The sequence below is a fragment of the Vidua chalybeata genome, chromosome 2 (assembly GCF_026979565.1).
Source record: "Vidua chalybeata isolate OUT-0048 chromosome 2, bVidCha1 merged haplotype, whole genome shotgun sequence".
Classification (NCBI taxonomy): Eukaryota; Metazoa; Chordata; class Aves; order Passeriformes; family Viduidae; genus Vidua; species Vidua chalybeata.
Window position 1 is genome coordinate 19,672,121 of NC_071531.1, and position 18,648 is coordinate 19,690,768.

At 38.1% G+C, this 18,648-nt stretch overlaps 1 protein-coding gene across 2 annotated transcripts in view; it reads left to right on the forward strand.

Annotated features, from left to right (window-relative positions):
* Positions 1-18,648, forward strand: part of MID1 (midline 1) — a 96,614-nt gene that overhangs the window by 64,359 nt on the left and 13,607 nt on the right. For both annotated transcript variants that reach the window (XM_053936482.1, XM_053936481.1), the window contains exons 3-6: positions 1,675-1,782; positions 4,857-5,005; positions 8,311-8,438; positions 16,605-16,748. In XM_053936482.1, coding sequence (XP_053792457.1) covers positions 1,675-1,782; positions 4,857-5,005; positions 8,311-8,438; positions 16,605-16,748 — 529 coding nt within the window. The remainder of the gene's footprint in view (positions 1-1,674; positions 1,783-4,856; positions 5,006-8,310; positions 8,439-16,604; positions 16,749-18,648) is intronic.

Consider the following 18,648-nt stretch of genomic DNA (forward strand, 5'->3'; position numbering starts at 1 on the left):
AAAACCTTGATGAAAGCAGGTCTTTATAAACAAGTCCTCTCTTTGCCTGGAGGATACTGTGTATTTCACATAAGAAGGTTATTTGTAAAATTGGTTCTGGTCCAAATTGAGATACATAAGTATTTGCTTAAGCTTAATGAGCACCATAATGTGCTTACAGGTAAATGCATGTTTAAACACATTGTTGGAAGGAAAGATAAGAATAGTGATGCAGAATCATGAGGCTCATCAAACTGCAATATAGTTACTTCTCACCTGAAAGTAATCCCTGTTGTTGTTCCCCATTGACTCTTATTATCCCAGTGGAAAAGGTGACATGGCTGTGGAGGCAATTAGCCAGGGCTGAAAGCAGCTTCACCTTCTTACCCTCTTTTAGCAAAGTGCAAATGGAAACATAGCTCTGAAATAAGTTCTTTCTTTTTTTTTTCTATTTTAGACATTATTAGAACTTTTAATCTTTTTTTCTGACTCTTTACACATATATGTAAGCTAAACATGCAACTGCTGGAGGGGAAGAACTTTCTTCTGGTTGTATATAGAATGTTGACTTTGCACTGAAAAAATCAGTCTCCTTTGGAAACAGAACATATTCATCTGAAAACCCAAACTTTCCTATTACAAGTTTTCTTTTTTTTTTTTTTTTTAACAAACAATTAGCTTTCTACAGAAAGCTAATATTTGTGAGGGTTTTTACACTAAAAAAAATTCATTTCCTCATATATTTATACTCTAGAAAACTACATGAGCACACTATTTTCTATCTGATTCGTTGCTGAGGCAAAGCAGGAATAATTAAGACAGTCAACACACATCTCAGTATTGTCACGTGGATCTTTGATAACTTCAGTCTCTCAGGAACCAATATGTGGATATATGGTATCAGTAGTTCACTGCCCTTTCCAGTAAAAGGACTTTGGATCATTAAATGCAGCTGGAAGGAGATAGTTTCAAATTTTCCTAAAAGGATCCAGTTGTTCACTTCACTGTGAGTTAAGCTTTGGTGCTTATTTCCGTAGAATGATGCAGTTTCCTAAGGTTTCCAGGATTTGAAGGAGAGACTAAATAAATCCATGTTATTTAATTCTTCTGAATATTAGTAATTACGTATATATTATGTCTGGTTCAAGAAGACCGAGCTACAAATGGTTGGAGGATGAGAAAGCACTTGTGGGAGTCATCATACATGTTGGGACTGCTTTCCTCCTGGCATTCTTTGCTATCAGATGCTGGCACTAGCAGCAGTGAGAGGGGATGCTGCACCAGATGGACTCTCTGATCCAGTACTTGTACCCTTAAGCACACTGGTGTTCACTGCAGAGCTTTGTATGGCTGCAAGCTGTGAAGTGTGAAGCACCTCCTGAAGAGACATCGCTTCACACTGGTGTGTGTTAGAGCTGACACCACTCAATACTCACCAAAGCTGAATTTCTCACTTGAGGTAGAAAAACCTGATTATCTATTTGCAAGTCCTGCCTCCTGCAAACAATACATTGAGACTCAATTTAGTACTTCACAAAATCCAAAAGAGGGGACTGAAAATAACATAGATTATGCACAGAAAGGAGGAAAAAATTGCCAAACCAAATATTTTAGAAAATGCAGTTTTAAAATTTGAATATGGAAAAGGAAAATGTAAAAAAAAGGTTTTGCTAATCATAAGGTTTTGCTTCATAGGTAAATGCATCCCGTCAAGAAACCAAGCTGATGGAAGAATGTGACCAACTCATTGAAATAATCCAGCAAAGACGGCAAATAATTGGAACCAAAATCAAAGAAGGAAAGGTAAAAGCTTTTCTTCTTTAGATCACAAGTAGGTCAACACTGTTTCCTTTTGATTACAGCTTTTTTGACTACAGATATTATTGGTAGTAATTCATAAAAGTCCTTATGTAGTTCTTGGCTACTGACTGTTACTTTCATGTAAAGAAGAATTAAATCCTTGAAGACTAGTACTCTAGACTTCAACTGTTATTTGGTATTTCTCTTACTACAGGTGATTGTGGATTTTAAGGATAAAACCAGAAATTTTGTCATGATCGGTAAATGACAAATTATGTCCCTTAACGTTTCTTTCACTCTGTTATGTGCCTGAGAGTATTTCCCTCAAAGCGGAATGGGGGAATACTTTCACAAAATGTCGCAGCATATAGAATCATGTCTCACAATTCTCTTCTTTTTTTTTTTTCTAGGTACTTTAAATTTTTATTCAAATACTATCACATAAAAATTTTCTTCCAGTCATTGTCATTCCTGAGAATATGAAGTCTTAACTTATTTACAAAAAAAAGATATTCAAAAGTGTGAAAGAAATTAAATTAGGTGCGCATTTCTATTCCCAAAGTTCCATGATTATTAGTAGCAAACACATTGAGCAGGAAAAATCTTTGATACTCAAGTTTCAGCATATTTTGCTAGTTAACTGTTAACTCAGAAATGCATTAGAGTTGAATTAATGTTTTTATTTTCTAGGTACAAGGTGTTTACTGTTTAACTTCTAAGCTAACTAAGTCAAATATTCATTCTTCTTATGTGGGAAAAGATACAGAAAGGAATAAAGTCAAGAGCAGGTTAAATGGTTCATGTGGATGTCAAGATATTCCAATTAACTTGAAATGAAAAGTCTGTGGGCAAGGGCTAACTTAAACACGTTTGAAACGTGTTTCACTGTGTGAAAAAACCTGAATTTCCTCGTGCTGTTAACAAAATATAATTCTCTTCAAATGAAATAAATGGCCTTCATTTTTGTTTCAACTCCTTTCCTCTATGCAGAGAGACCAGGTATGCTACCAATGAAGTAGAAAACCTACCATTCATCTGGATTTGTCCAAAATACACATTCATTTTAAAAACTCTGTTGCTTGCAAAAATGTGTTCTAATTTCCATTAGCATGGAAGACTTGTAATACAATTTATTCCAAATTTATTTGAATACAACTATTATCAGAATCTGTCCCCATTCTTTGTTATATTTTGTTGAGCTGAAAGTTGTATGACTGGAGGTCCAGTCAAGGTCTGGAATGTGATATATGTTGAAAGATTTCAAAGTCTCAAGAGACCCATGTGAAAAGCCATAGGAAGTTCTGCCCAGTGTATTTTCCTTTAAGAGGGCTTATGGAAGAGTCTTTCTGGAAGGTAGAGCATGACAAATTTCTCTATAGGACTGTAGATGTGGTTAGAGCTGGAAACACATACTAAGCTCTAGCAGTGCCTGCAAGACTGCAGCTTCAGTTACACACAAGTCTGAACACCCTGTGCAGCTCCACACTTAATCTCACCTATCACCCAAACCCTATAAAATCCCACAGAACATGTAACAGGAAAGAAGCAAATATCAACTAGGTAAAATAATACTAAGTCCTAAAATAATGGTCATTCCTACCATTGCAGAAGTGGGTGGGGACTGAGATGAGACTCTTCCTTTTCCAATTTATCATCTTCTTCTTGAAGATAAAAGAAAGAATCAATCAAGTGAAAAATATAGTTCATATATAGACATCACAAGTCATGACATGCCGTCTACTGCAAAAAACTCCTAAGTTAACATTCACTTCAGTTCACTGTTTGCTTGTTAATTAATTAGTAAATAAAGAGATGAACTTCTTAACACTGCAGTGAACCTTTCCCTGGTTAGGCTGGTGTAGACTGAATTGTAATATCTGCAAATGCACAGTTAGAGGAAACATTGTGGCATTAGTTCATGCTAGAAGCTGATCAAATCATTAGCATTACCAAAATCAATGCATTCCCAGCATTTTCTTCTCTTTGCTGTTTCTGTCTTTAAAGAGTTACAAATATCACATGACACAAATCATTTGGCCAGTATATTTTTTGGAAAAGTTTTTCAAAAATGTTTATTTTCCTACTTGTTTCTATTGTCAGATAGCTGCACTAAGATAGCCTCATCACTGCTTAGGATGCAAATATATCTGAAAGTCAAATCAGCAGCTTCATAGCCTGTGCCCTAATTCCTGAGATTGGGAATGCTATCTTGATTATAAATTTGGACATTTCTGCCAACCTACTCGGTTGTTAACTCCCTCATTTTGCATGTAACTGGGTCTTAATGTGCCTTTCTAAACTCCAGAGTTATTTAATTTCCTTCCTATTTCTTACTGCTGTTCAAACTATGATCCTGATGTGATAACAAAGGGAAGGACTCCCAGACCTTTCAGGAACTATTGCAGTTCCTGAAAGTTTTGTTAGCCAACATTGTCTTTAAATGGAGGACTGTGCCCTTCTCTAACCTTTTTGCTAATGATTACAGTCACATCTACTGTGTTTATCTCCAGCACATATGTTTGCAGTAATAATAATCAGCTCTCCAGCACTACTGTGCTTTTGTCCAGTTAAAAATATCCAAAAAGAAAACACCCTATTTTACTTAAAGCACATAATGAGGTCAGGCATGTATTGTTAACAGAATTGAAGAGTCTTTTTCTGTTAACTTTTATTTTCAGTTTTTTTCTTTTTATGAAACTCAATACAAAAAAAGTAGTTAGTCTATAAGTAGCCTTTAACACAGATCTCATAATTTCAGGGAAATGGTTATCTAAATAGACCTTAGTTATCATGTAAGCAGAAATTACCAGGAAATGACGTTCCTTCTGCTGGAAAATAGGCCAGCTGTGCTTGTTTTGGCTCTCCCCTGTTGTTTTCCATGTGGAAAATATTCAGGCAGAAAGGCTCTGCCTGTCCCTTATTAAAATGTTACATGGCTAGATGGAGTTCACCACAAAACTTGTCACCAAAGCCATTTATCTTAACTCCTCCTTTGTCCAGCTTTACTTCTGAATTGCAAACCAAACCATGATTTGTGACCTTAGAGACATGACTGCTTTCCTGTGTTTCCACTCAAGGTGGTGAGGTTGAGAAAACTGGCTCAGCAGATTGCGAACTGCAAACAGTGCATTGAGCGCTCGACATCCCTCATCTCTCAGGCTGAGCAGTCGCTGAAGGAGAACGATCACGCTCGCTTCCTGCAAACAGCTAAAAATATCACTGAAAGGTAAAGGAGATGTTCCTCTCAATAAAAAGAAAAAACTAATTTTAAGGCAGATGGGTTGCCATAGTTGCTGTACTGTCTTGTCACATCAGAGATGTGGTCAAAGACAGCGGGGTAGTTGACATATTCCCCCAAAATGCTACTTCATGCTATACCAGATTGGGAAGAACCTTACTGTGATGCCAAATAAAAACATTCCTTTGAGAAGAGGAGCCGTCAAAAAAAGGTGCAAATTAAGAGTTTCAACAATAACAACATGCACAAGTGAAAGAGTTAGAATGGTTGCCAAGCAGATGTCTGATGTTAAGCACACTTTAAAAATGGGTTTATGGCTGAAATCCTACTTCATTAAAAATTCTGAGATTGAGAAAGAAATCAGGCAGTCAGTATATTCCTTAGAAGAAACTGGGAATTATCTTAATGGATTCATATTCTTCACAAAATAGAAAGCTACAAGATAATGAAATTCATAACTTCATGAACTTGCACCATGAATCTTGAAAGGATGGAGATTGAACAGTCCAGGAGGTTAGGAAGTTACATCAGTTGTTGTGTTGGGCCCCTGGGTGCAGGGAATTTCTACTCCTTTCAGGATTCTGGCTCCTCTTCAGCATGCTAGATATATCAAGGATCTCAAAGGCAAGGACCATGCTATCAGAAAATTTGGTCTGGTTTTCAGCATAATGCTATGAATGCTGAAACATACCCATTGAATTTCAGCAGGATTTTCTGGTGAAAAAATATTCTGCTGGAATATCAGCTGTTTAGCAATCAGATTTTTTTTTTTAATTTTAAAAGTTTTAAGAAACGAGAATATGGACAACAAAGACATCAAAAGTATGCTACTTTTTATTTTTTTAAAAAGCTTTTTTTTAATTGTTATTTTTTTTATTTCTGGGTTCACATTATATCTTCACATTTTCCGGCCAATTTTCACAAATCCAAAAGATGAAATTCCCTGCTCCTATGACTCATTATTTTGTGTCTTTCCTTTACTCTGGTGTACTGCATCAGGCTTCATCAAAGCTAATTATGTTTTATAAATAAGCCAGCAACACTGGGTTGCCCATTACAGATTCAGAGAAATGAAAATCAGTTGAAAAAGACAAGGCCAGGTAAGACAGTGGGTTATATGTTGTCTCTCAGACTGTGGTTTATATTCTGTCACCAAGAAACATTGTGGCATCCCAGTTGAAGACAGTAGTAAAACTACAACGAGTATCAAAAGCTGAAAGTGGGGGTCTGCCTTTTTCTTCAGTACTCAGCAGACGCAGCAGTAGGGCAGAAACTTGTGGAGACACAGGGCTTTTTAACGGCCTACCACAGGATATTCAGAGAAGCTCCATTTTGAGCTTGTAAGCATGAACAATTGCATAAATACAATCACAGGAGAGACACTGGGAGAGCAGAAATGAGAGAAGCTGACATATGTGCCCAATCAAACTTAATTCTTGGCTATCATAGATTGCTGTCTGTAATGAGATGGCTGTAACATCCTGAAAATCAGAAAATCATTCCAAGCAATGAATAAAACCAAGGATAAAAAAGATACCAAGTGCTTGCAGACAAATTGCAAATGGAAAAACAGGCTAAATAGAATTAATAAATTATTCCTCACAAGTAACTCTCTTAGTTCTCCTGTGGTGAGCAACATTTTGTTTGCTTTTAGACTGCTCATGTAACAGTCTCACCAGGGCTCTGAGCTCCACCAGCTAAAGAAGTCTCCTGAAAGCATGCTCATTGCATTTCTTTATCCACACATTTCAAAGTAATTGCAGTAAAATATTTTCTGTGGTAAGCACAACAGGTAACTGCACAAGCAAAGTCATTACATTCACTCTGATGATTAAGTGCATTATTTACAGTGGGTGAAATGCATTTATCCTAGAAAAAGCCTTTCCAATCAAGTAAGTGTCAGTGTTTACAGTGTCAACAGTAGGCAGAATTACAAGACAAAATTCAGTCCTGTGAAAATAATCTGATGACATGGTGTGTGAAATTTTGAATTCTTGATTTCACCAAAAACTGACCGTAACACATTAGATCCAGAGCATCTTTTGCATATCTCTTAAAACAGCCCAAAAAGAACACCTGCTGATATAAAATAAAAAAATAAATCTGTCCTAGGATCTACTTTAAACTAAGTTCTACACCCACAGCTGCAAGAGAAACAATGCTGATAACTGTATAACAAGAATATTGACCAGGAAACCTCCTCAGCTCAGCTTTTGAAAACTATGCTGAAGACAATGAGATGTACAGCTCTGGTTTTTACTTTGCTTATTGTATTTTCCTAAAATACTGCACAAAAAAATATATGAAAAAATAGTCCTTAGCAAGCATTCATCCTGGAGTCATTTCAGTCCAGTCTACAGAAAAGAATAGTATGGGAAAATTTTAAATTAAAGCAATCAAATATTTTGATCAGATGTGTCATAAATGACAGATTACAGACATAGATTTCATGTATAGTTGTCTGTTTATCTCCAAACTGAAACATTTGCCCAATTTCTGTTGTATAGCATAAGGTTTAGCGATCTCTCTCCTTAAGCCAGTCAAACTTCCTGTAAACACATCCAGTATCCAGCTCTCCAAAAATATGCATTTGGAGGAACCAAGCTGAATGGTCTGGAAAATGCTTCCTGATGGCATTTTTCTTGTGAAAGTTCATCTCTTTATATTAGTACATCTGGACAGAGCAAATGTGAATGTAGGTGAGGAAACTTTTCCATTTTTAAGTATGCACACAGGCTTTGTAGGGAAAAGCTTTTTAAAATAGACCATGCTGACATCTATTTGTTTCATCTCCCTCCTGTGCCTTTTGAAGTTAACAGCAGCGTGCTGTGGCAAACAGCTGAGGAGCTGTGGGGACTGCACCAAGCCCTTGGGATAGCAGTGCCAAGGCGTGCCTGGAGCAAGAAATGGCTTGGGAAAACAAGGGTTGGGAGAGATGCAGCATCTGTCAAGATTGCTTAAACACAGTTTATTATAGAGCTCTTTCTTCTTTGGTTCAATGGGTGATTAAAAAGAAGAATTCAAGGGATATTGTTGCTTGGCCAATATTTTGTTAAAATCCTATCTGACACTGCATGATAGGCCTAAGCTCAGTAAAAAAGATTATTGGAGATCTTGCTGTCAAAAATAAAAGTGGCAGGAGAAGTTCGTAACTTAAACCATATAAATAAAATACATATAAAAGCTTTTATCAAGCTTTTTGAGAAGCTATAACAACCATATTGATCAAGTCCACTTTGATATAAAAGTCATTGTGTCTTGAGTGCTAAAAGACATTTTTCTTTTCATTACAGGGTTTCCATGGCAACTGCATCCTCCCAGGTTCTAATTCCTGAAATTAATCTCAATGATACTTTTGATACCTTCGCACTTGATTTTACCAGGGAGAAGAAATTGTTGGAATGCCTTGATTACCTTACAGGTACGTTTTTTTTTCTTGAGGTGCTACTATTACATATTCCTCATAAAATAGCAATGATAGGATTTTCCTCACTCCTCCCTGTGGTTGTAACTTTGGCTGATTGCCAGGTGCTCACCAAGACACTCTCACTCCATCTCCTCAGTAAGGGGAGAAAATAAGATGAAAAACTCATGGGTTGAGATAAGGACAAGGAGATCACTCAAGAATTAATGCTACAGGCAAAACAGACTCAGCTTGGGGAAGATTAATGTAATTTATTGCAAATTAATTGTAAAAGTAGGACACTGAGAAATAAAAATAAATCTAACAAAAATCTTTTCCCCACTCCATCCTTCTTGGGCTCAACTTCACTCCCAGCTCCTCTACCTGCTCCCCACCAAGTGGCTCATGGGAAAGAGGAATGGAGGCTGTGGTCAGTTCATCACACATCTTCTCTGCCACTCCTTCCTGGTGCCCTTCCCCTACAGAAACCATGGGCTTTCTCCCACAGAATGCAGCTCTTCATGAACTTCTCCAACATGGGCCCTTCCAATAGGGTGCCATTCTCCAACAACTGCTCCACAGTGGGTCCTTTCTGTCAGATGAGTTCTTCACACTGCTGCAGTGTGAGTCCTCCATGGGCCACAATTCCTGTAAGAAACCTTTCTCCTGTGTGGTACTCTCTGCAGGCTGCAGCTTCCTCCAGGGCATATCAACCTGCTCCAGCATGAGTCCTCCACGGAGGAGATGTCGTCCAGGAGATGTCCTGCAGGTGGACATCTCCTTCACCGTAGTCTTCTGTGAGCTACAGGGAAACAGCTGCATCACCATAGCCTTCACCACAGGCTGCAGGGGAATTTCTGCTCCAGCACCTGGGGCACCTCTTCACCACTTCTTCACCAGTCTTGACATCTGCAGGGCTGTTTCTATCACATTTTCTCACTCCTCTCTGCCCCCACGGCTGCAAAGCCTTTCTTCCCCTTTCTTTAAGGTGCTACCACAGAGGCACTGTCAGCACCTGTGATAGGCTCAGCTTTGGACAGTGGCAGGTGTATCTTAGAGCTGTCTGTATCTGATACTGAGTCAACTCCTGATCTTTTCTGACAGAGATAACCCTTGCAGCCCAGCCACTTCCAAAACATTGCTACATAAACCAAATACACTCTCCCTCTTAATCCTGAATATGTTACCTCCAACAGCCCCAGAACACCCCAGGAAGCATTGGGTGCTTCAAACAACAGGGATGCATTTCCCACCTCCTCTCCTTGCATTCTTCACCACCAGAGTGTGAGGAAGTAAGAAATTATTAAAAGCCACTGTAGCAGAGTGAAGTGAAGTGAAAGAACAGCTGGAGCTCAGCCTGGAGCAGCCAGAGGGGGGAGAGCAGGGACCAAACCCTATTTCCCAGGAGATGGATGCTCCAGGTGTTACCCTCTCCCTTGGGGCTGCCTCCTTGCTGCAGCAGATTGCTGCCTGGCAGAGTTCCCATGAGCAATCAGAAGCTGTTCAAGCAATCAACGTCACAGGCTCAGCAGTGAAAGATGTTTTCTCATGTCAGTGACGCTGTGAATTTCCCCCACCACAGAACTGGAGGATCTGGCTGTGTCTGGAGCTAGAGAGCCTGTGGTGTGCTCTGAGCCAGGCTGTGGGGTGGGTTCTCCACACAGCAGAGCCACACCTCACCTAACAGATCTTTGGCCTGAGGAAGCCCACAGGATTAGACCCTTACTGAAAGCCTGAGTAATGTGTAGCCTCAGAGTGTACAATGACTCACAAAGAGAAACAAATTACTGTAATTTAGGGTGTTTTGATTTCAATGCCAGAATTAGAACAATTCATTCCATCTCAATTGAAAACAGAAGAGATGTGGTAGGTTTTGATTTTGCAGGGTCTTTAGGCATCTGCTGTTAGCAGCAAGGATTTGCAATAAAAGGCACAAAACACTGTTAGAAAAGCATTGGAAAACACTTCCTGGGTCCATTCACTCGTCCCAGTTTTCAGAGGATATGCTTGTGTGAGTTCAGGAGAATGTGAGGGTGCAGTCTCCTCATTGCCAACCACTATCTTTTCCAAGCAGAGAACTGGCTTCTGGATTTTCTTCACAGGAAAGGCTGAGAGAGGTAGGGTTGTTCAGCCTGCAGATGAGAGGGATCCAAGGAGACCTCAATGTGGTCTTTCAGCACTTAAAGCATTTTAATAGTGTCTGTTGAGAAAGGACATGGGGTAATGGATCTAAACCAAAGGAGGGTAAGTTCAGACTACATATAAGGAAAAATCTTTAAAATGAAGGTGGTGAGACATTGGAACAAGTTGCCAGAGGGGCTGTATAGGTCCCATCCCTGGAAACATTCAAGATCAAGTTGGACAGAACTCTGAGCAACCTGTCCCTGTTCACTGCTTGGAGATTGGGACAGATGAACTTTAAAAGTTCCTCCCAGTCCAAGTATTCTCTGATTCTGCAATTCTATGAATAGCAGAGCACAAGACTGGGTGCATGCACAGGGCAGCAGCACTCTTGCCTGCTGGAGCAGTGGGATTCTTACCTTATCTAAAAGAGAAATTATATCTGCAAGGAATTTCTTTATCACTGTGTGACAGATTAATACAGTGTCTAACACATATTCAAGTAAATAAAACACAACAATAATGTGATAAGAGTAATTTCAGCTTTTTATACAGTACCAGTGATATGTTATGTTGTCTGCCTCTCTCTAAATTGGCATGAATTTTGCCATGATGTTCAGCCTTCACCCCAAATTTATAAAAATCCAAGGAAATGAAGGATTAAAGCAAAAAACAGACTAATTCACCCTAATCTAGCAATTGGCCTCTAAAATAATCAGTCTCATTTTCCTTTATGGTCAAAGAAGAGAAATAACCTTCTCATTTTGAGGCACATATATTGAGGCACTTGACTCCATTCTGGAGTTGCCTATTTCTCCCATTTGTCTCCAAACAGGGGATAGATGTACTTATTCAAATGCAGATAGCTGTGGTTTAGATCTGTGAAGCTATATGAGGTTAATTCTGTCTAGCAGTCTGTTCCTGCATCCCTCAGGTCTTCTCCCCTTTGTACATCATATGTCAATATTATCAACTTAATTGCTGTAAACTGCAGGAAAAGAAGGTTATATTGGTACCAAAATGAAGGGTTGTCTTGCTACAAAGATATCTTCTGTGATCCATCATGATGACTGTGTCATTTACACAGCTCCTTCTCTGCCTTTCTCATAAATCACCCACAGTCTTAAAAAATTGCTCACAATGCAGTCTGAGGAAACTTGCATACATTACCTGCAAGCATTTTAGCAGGTTTTTTCCTAACAAACCATTTTTATCCTTGCCCCTGATGCCCAGTGAAAAACAGTTCTAACTGGCTTTTCTTCATGTTAATAAATAGCATATGGCTGCAGTGGCAAAATGCAAAGCACATGTCCAAATTATCTGAGCATAAAATGCAACCTATGCAGACAGTTAAAATACATTTATGTAAATATACATAAATAGGTATATATGAGATATAGGTATACATATATATACACACATATATATATATTTATATATATATATATATAATCCCAAGAGTAAAATGCATTTGATTATTATCTACTGTTGTCCAGAAACTCCAGAGAAAGCTTTATATTACTCCTTTCAGATTGGTGCATGGAATTTTCATAGATCATAAACTGAACACTGTGTGACAGAGTGAATTAGGATTCACTTTTATCACATTTCACAGTTAAGTAAAACGAAGACCATTTGTACATCCCAGCCATAGATCTATGCTGTGAATGAAGTGAAGAAGCTTGCCTTGTGACTGTCATCTGTACTGCTTCTGAACAAAATGTCAAAACCTAAATTCCAGCTTCATTATCTCTGCTGTCAATTGTTTCTGAAACAATTACCTTGGCTGTCTCCTGGAGATTTTTCCTCCTTTGGTTCTTGCCAGTATGATATTTGTCAGATCTTCTTCATCCTCCGTATCCCCAACCCTATCTTTCTTTCTTCCTAGGCTTCTTTACTGAAGAAATAAATTTAACTAGTTTGTGCTTATCATTTACGTAGATGTCTGTCCAAAGCTTCTGCTATCCAAATAAAATCTCTGATATCTTTTTGAAAGTTGCCAGCCAGACATTGAGATATCAAGCTCAGTATATTAAAACAATACTTTTAATCTTCATCTGACCGTTCTATTCTCTGTATATATAGCCATGATGTCTTTTGAAAGCATTCTTATCTTAACAGTTGCTCAAGCTCTTCATCTGGAAACCATCTTTCTCTAGACATGTATCTAGCTAGATCTAGGCAATACATATGACTTGCAAACTCTCTGCACAATATTACTGTCATAAGGATTTTTTTGTCCATTGTGAATCAAAAATGCTTGGTTTGTGTCCTAATACTTTGAAATCAATTGCAGGAGCATCCATTCTTTGACCTTGCAATTTGCCCTACCTCAGAATCCTATCTGAAACAATGATAAGTTTTTTTCATCCATCATTTCACCTATGACTGCACAAAGAAATATGTATTGTCTAGCATATGCCAGCAATTTTTTTACACAGAAACAACTTTGTTCTGGAAACTCTTGACAACTTGTGTTACTGCTTAACTCTTTCAGCACTGAAAGATCAAAGACCAATTCCAGACAAACCTCCTGTAATCTCTTCTCATTCTGTAGGTTTTGAGCAGTCCTGGTCTGCCCAAAGACTAGGTTGAGATGGTTTGTATGTATGACCAAGCCCTTGGTACTTACTCACACATGACAAGTTAATAATACATAAAATTTGTATCTACATCCGATGTAACTGTGCCTTTCAAATTCCTCCATGCTGATTCAGCTCAGTGTCACGATACAAGATGGACTCAGTAATGAATATCTAAAAGAGAGGTTCAGAGTAGCTTGTGCAGCTCCCTCACAGTCACACCAGCAATAAGGATATTTCTAGCACCATTAATTCAAGCAGATTGCTTAGATCTTCTTTTAGGTCTTGATAGTCAGTATCAAAATCAATAAGGAATCTTTACAAAGTCCGTCACTGCATGACATCAGGGAGAGAGAAACTGAGCAAACAAAATTAATTTGAGCTTGTTTTAGTCGATCTCTGTGACCTTGTGCTGAGAGGATTTAGATGATATCTCAACAGACACCCAGGAGGCACTGCATTAATGCTGGAATTCAACAGGGAGAGGTGGCAGTGTCCCTAAAGTGTCCTTCAGGTGTGCAGACCTTGTAAGCCATCAGTTCTGCTTCAGAGCAATAGCCATGCAGATGGCACGGAAAGGAAGGTGCCTGAAACTAAATGGGTTGAAAGGGAGTAGTTATGCTCGTGAGATCACTTACTCCTGAGAGCAAATTTAAGAAACTGCATTTCTAATATTAGTGCCTTTCAGGCATTTTAGGTGTGGTTAATGACTTTTCAAGTGTGTTTACTCCGTTTTGAGTTAAAATGAAGTAAAACAGCCTTCAGTAATGATTTTTCTGTTTTGTGATTGATTCACAAAAGCTGGTAAATGAAAATCTGAGTGTCTGAAGCAGTTGCCATGCCCAGATATGTGCTCTGATCCTCTATGGAGAAGTGCACTGTGTCTTCCACTGCTGTGCTGGAAGCATGCTGGGCTTCCCCTCTGGAGCAGTGGTGAAGTACTCCCGAGTCAGGAAAGGAAATCTGCTGGTGCAGCCTTGAGATCACTGGAGTCTTTGAGGAAGTTTCCCACGGCACAAAGCTCTGTAACAGGACTGGTGAACTCAATAATTCACCAAATCACACACTACCAAATGCAATACTGAATGAAGCTAACTGGTTGAGGTCAATCTCTTTAATTGCATTACAAATTTACATTCTTGAAAGGAGAATGTGCCATGGAATGATGAATTTGGCAGTCAGACAGCTACATTATTTTGTCATAACAAAGCGTCTGAATGTAGAGTTGCCAGCCTTTCTGGAGGAGAAGCAGGTGTATTTGTTTTATTCTGAGTGGTTTATGAAATGAATGCTGCCAAAAAGCTGAATTCATGCAGTATAGTCTCAGGTGAGGGTGGGTTAATCACAAGAGCCAGGGAAAATATGCCTTTCTTAGGTAAAATCTCTTTCAGACATTTTCATTACATGAAGACCTGTAGATTTCCAGCTATAAGGCCAGGTGTGCACACGAAGAGCAAACTTAGTATGCCATTTTCAAAGAAGTTGAAGATGCTTAGGTGTTATTGAAATGCAGTTTGCAATTAATTAAACCTTCAGTAATTTTTGTTTTCCATAAATTAATATTTGTTTTCTGTGTTGAAATAATAAGAAGTACATTTCTCAAGTAAAATGTTTTGCTGTTAGGTGTGGGAGATGACAGAAGAAAACTTTAGTTGAACACCATCAGACAAATAAAAATTGATCTTGTGTATTTGTACTTAACACTTGTTCCAGTTTTTGTTTGGCCTTTGAAGAACAGGCAAAATATTGAAATGAAGCCCCAGCTAGGAATAAAAAAAAAAAAAATTTAAAACCTCCAGTGATTGTTCCACAGGTTACATTTTTGGAACATAGCTGTTATTACCATTAATCTTTTCAGAAAACTGTGGATCCTTTTTTTCCCCATATTTTGATTATATTCTTCTCACAGGTATCTGTTCTTACTTGAGTTTATTTGTATTTCTTTTCATTAATACCCTTCTGTCCCAAGGGTTTCTCTGACAAGTTAAAAAAAAAAAAAAAAAACATTGGTAGGCTTCTGTGATTCAATATTTAGAGCATCACAAATCATGGTCATATCATGAAACACATTTGAACTTTTCCTTAAGCCCCTTGGTTAGAAGAGGCTTCTTAAGAACCTGTCTGAACTCTAATCCTTGAAAACATACATCAGTAAGCCAACAGTTTTATGATCTATAAAAATTCTTGATGGAAAAATAATAGATGTTTCATAAAAATAAGATCTTGCAAAAGTGAAGGTAGAATTCCTTCAGTGGGACTTTTTTGAGGCTATTATTTGTGGCTCTCAGAGGTTAAAGAGCTGATGGAAAAAAACCCCAAAACAAAACCACAGACATTCATAGTTGCCTTCCTTTTCCTTTAATTCAGACATAATTTGGTTGTTTCAGCTTGAGTGCCCTCCTTCTTTACTCTGTGACAGCTGGGAGAAACACTATTAAAGCACAAAGATTTGTGATTTTTCTTTTCATGATGTGGCTTGTAGGGAAGATGATTTGGAATGAAGCTCCCACTGAGACAAGCATGCAGTAAGATCCCACAGGAAGATCCCTCAGGGAGACTTGTTTCTTTGTCATTTAGGTGTTTGGCTTTTTAAAGATTGCAAACAGGAAAATTTAGACCCCAGTAATTTGCTTCAAGTTTCACTTCTTTAAATAAGTCTTTAAAACAAGCTCATGTGTTCATATGGGATAAGATTGTATATCTTGCTACACAAAGATTTTGCCTATTGATTAGAAAAATAGAGAGACAAAGGGTTCCTGGGTGACCATTTGCTTGTAATATTCATACAGTCATTATGTTATGATAAGAACTCTTTTTTTAATGCTGAAAAATGTGAATTTTATAACCAACAGAAATTATATGTATCTATGTTAGAAAGGATAGCTAGGAGATCAATAAAAATGGAGAGAGGAGAAAATTGAGCATGAAAGTATGAGTGTTGGGAGCTTCCCCAAAATTATATTTTTAAAATACTTGTTGCTAATGAATGACAGATCATAGTGCAACCTAGAGCGGGGCCAGGAAGGATGCACCACCACAATACCACTTATGGCAATCTCTGGTAAGATAGGCTGGGCAAACGCTGCTTTCAAGTCAACAGTGAAGAGTGTTGACCCTCCCTCTTGATATGCTTCAATGGAGTTTTGATAAGTTTGGTGAAATTATCAAAACAATCTCAGAAAAAGTAACTTGTCATTATATCCGTCTAATGTGACCACAGATACGTGATTTGTTCTATGGCATCTAGAACTAAAGCTACTTTAATGCAAAATATTTTCAAAATCTGGAGTTCCTAGGTGGTTGTGTTGTTATTAAGAATTCCTTCCTAACAGTTAATTGATAATCAAAGTGCGGGAATTAGCGGTTGTTGAAAAGTCTGTTGGATGATGTCTCTACAATCTCGTACATCAACTACATCCCCTAATCTCAGGGGAGAGGGGAAATACTTCACTGATTGTGCCTCCTGTGTTGTATCTCACAGCTCCCAACCCACCCACCATTCGAGAAGAGCTCTGTACAGCCTCCTATGATACCATTACTGTGCACTGGACATCAGATGATGAGTTCAGTGTGGTTTCTTATGAGCTGCAGTACACCATCTTCACTGGACAAGCCAATGTTGTTAGTGAGTATAAACCTTGTCTTTTCTTGTTCCCTTATGGTTTCTATGAAAACCAAGTGTCTTTAAAGATAAATACACTCCTATGTCAAGAACAAAAGGAAAAATTATTTTCTAGAATGATTTAAAGTCAAAATTTTCAATCCAAACCAATAATGATTTTAAAAGGCATCCCAAGTCCCTTTTTGCAGATGTAGCAAGTTCAAAGACCTCAGTTCCACTCTCTGCACTAGACAGGCAGTGTGCACATGGGAGCCTGTATTGAACTGGTCATTAGTTAGGACTGCAGCCCCATTGTCATTTATATAAACTTGATATCTGGACCATTGTCTGAAATACAGATTAAGTCCTTCCCTCTGATTTTTATTGTCTTCAAGGCTACAAAGGTCTCAGTGAACTACAGGCTAAGTCAGAAAACATCAGTCAGAACAACAATGTATAAGTTAACTTGGTTTTGCTTAAAATGAGATTAACAAACATTATATATTTTGTATTATAGCATATTTTTTATGAGTACACTCCATGTTTTGAGTCTGTGACTTTCTTTAATGGCTGAATTTACTTAATTAGATTTTGGAGTGCTTTATTGTTAAATAACTACTTCTCACAGAAAAAAAAATTATAGTGTCTAATCTTTGGTCAGGAAGTCAACATTTCTGGATTCAGTGTTCTGCAATCATTGTGGTCATTGACTGTGAATTTGGAGAAGTCATTCAACTTCTTCCTGGTCACTGTATATTTAATGGGAATACCACTAGCTGACACATACTTGTTTTATTAAACAAGGATTCTGAAATGAGCCAAATCAATCAGAATGTGGAGTTTGTTCAAGTCAACACATATTTAGATAGGGAACTCATCGCCACGGGGGTTTGGTGTGGTTTTGAGTTCAAGAGATGCCTGGACAGATCATGCAAGAAAAATACACTGAGGGCAATGAAGTGCAATGAAGTTGCTCTGGAAGTCCCAGAGCTGTTGATGCCTGGGAAAGCAAGGTGAGAAATGATCAGTGTGTGCTTTCCCTGTTCCTTGAAACCTTTGTACACCCCCATCTTTCCCCATCATCAAATACCCCGGCCATGCACTGAGCTAGATAGGCTTAGTTGTGAGACAGGGCAGAAATGTTTTTCTTCTTGCAAAAATATTTCATAAAAAGAAAATTTGTTGCAATACTTTGATGAAAGTCAGTGCTGTGGGCATGCTTACATGCTTTATGTTAGTGGAAAAATGGTATGGTCTATACCAAGTTTGAGTACTGAGCCAAACTCTCCCACTGACTTCTCTTTTACTGTGTGCACCTCTTCTCCATCACTGAGCAGGAGTTTATTTTCCAAGCCATCTGAAAGGACATCTGAAGATTCATGTGCTGGCAACTTAATACATTTTTCTAAGTAGCATACAGTGAATCTATTTTAGTATTCAGGACTGACTGAAAAAAGAAGACAGATTATTGAAAATTTGATTAATGTTTTGTCAAAACCTCCATTTAGTATTTCCCTTAAGAGTCTGATTTTGAAGAACACACTACAAAATTTAGGGCTGTTGGAAAGACCAAATAAACTTCAACATATGCTTCTACATCTGAGCAAACTAGATAATAAAAAAGTCTAATAGTAATTTTTCAAAAATTGAAGCAAGGTAGATAAGGAAGGAAAACCTTCCCTGATTAATCACTACCAAGCAGAGACTACAATGATAAGCCAGTGTTGCTTGTTTTCCAGTCCATTTTTATCTATGGCTTTATGCTGTGCAAGTCGATTATTTGCTTTATGTATGAACATGGCAGCAACAAAAGGTGTGCCATTTCCACAGCCTTGGGATGTGGGATTTTACTCCTTGCTTACTAGTGAATAAATAATAAGGTATTTCTATTTTAGGCTGTAGTGTAGGTTTCCCATGTGGAGGT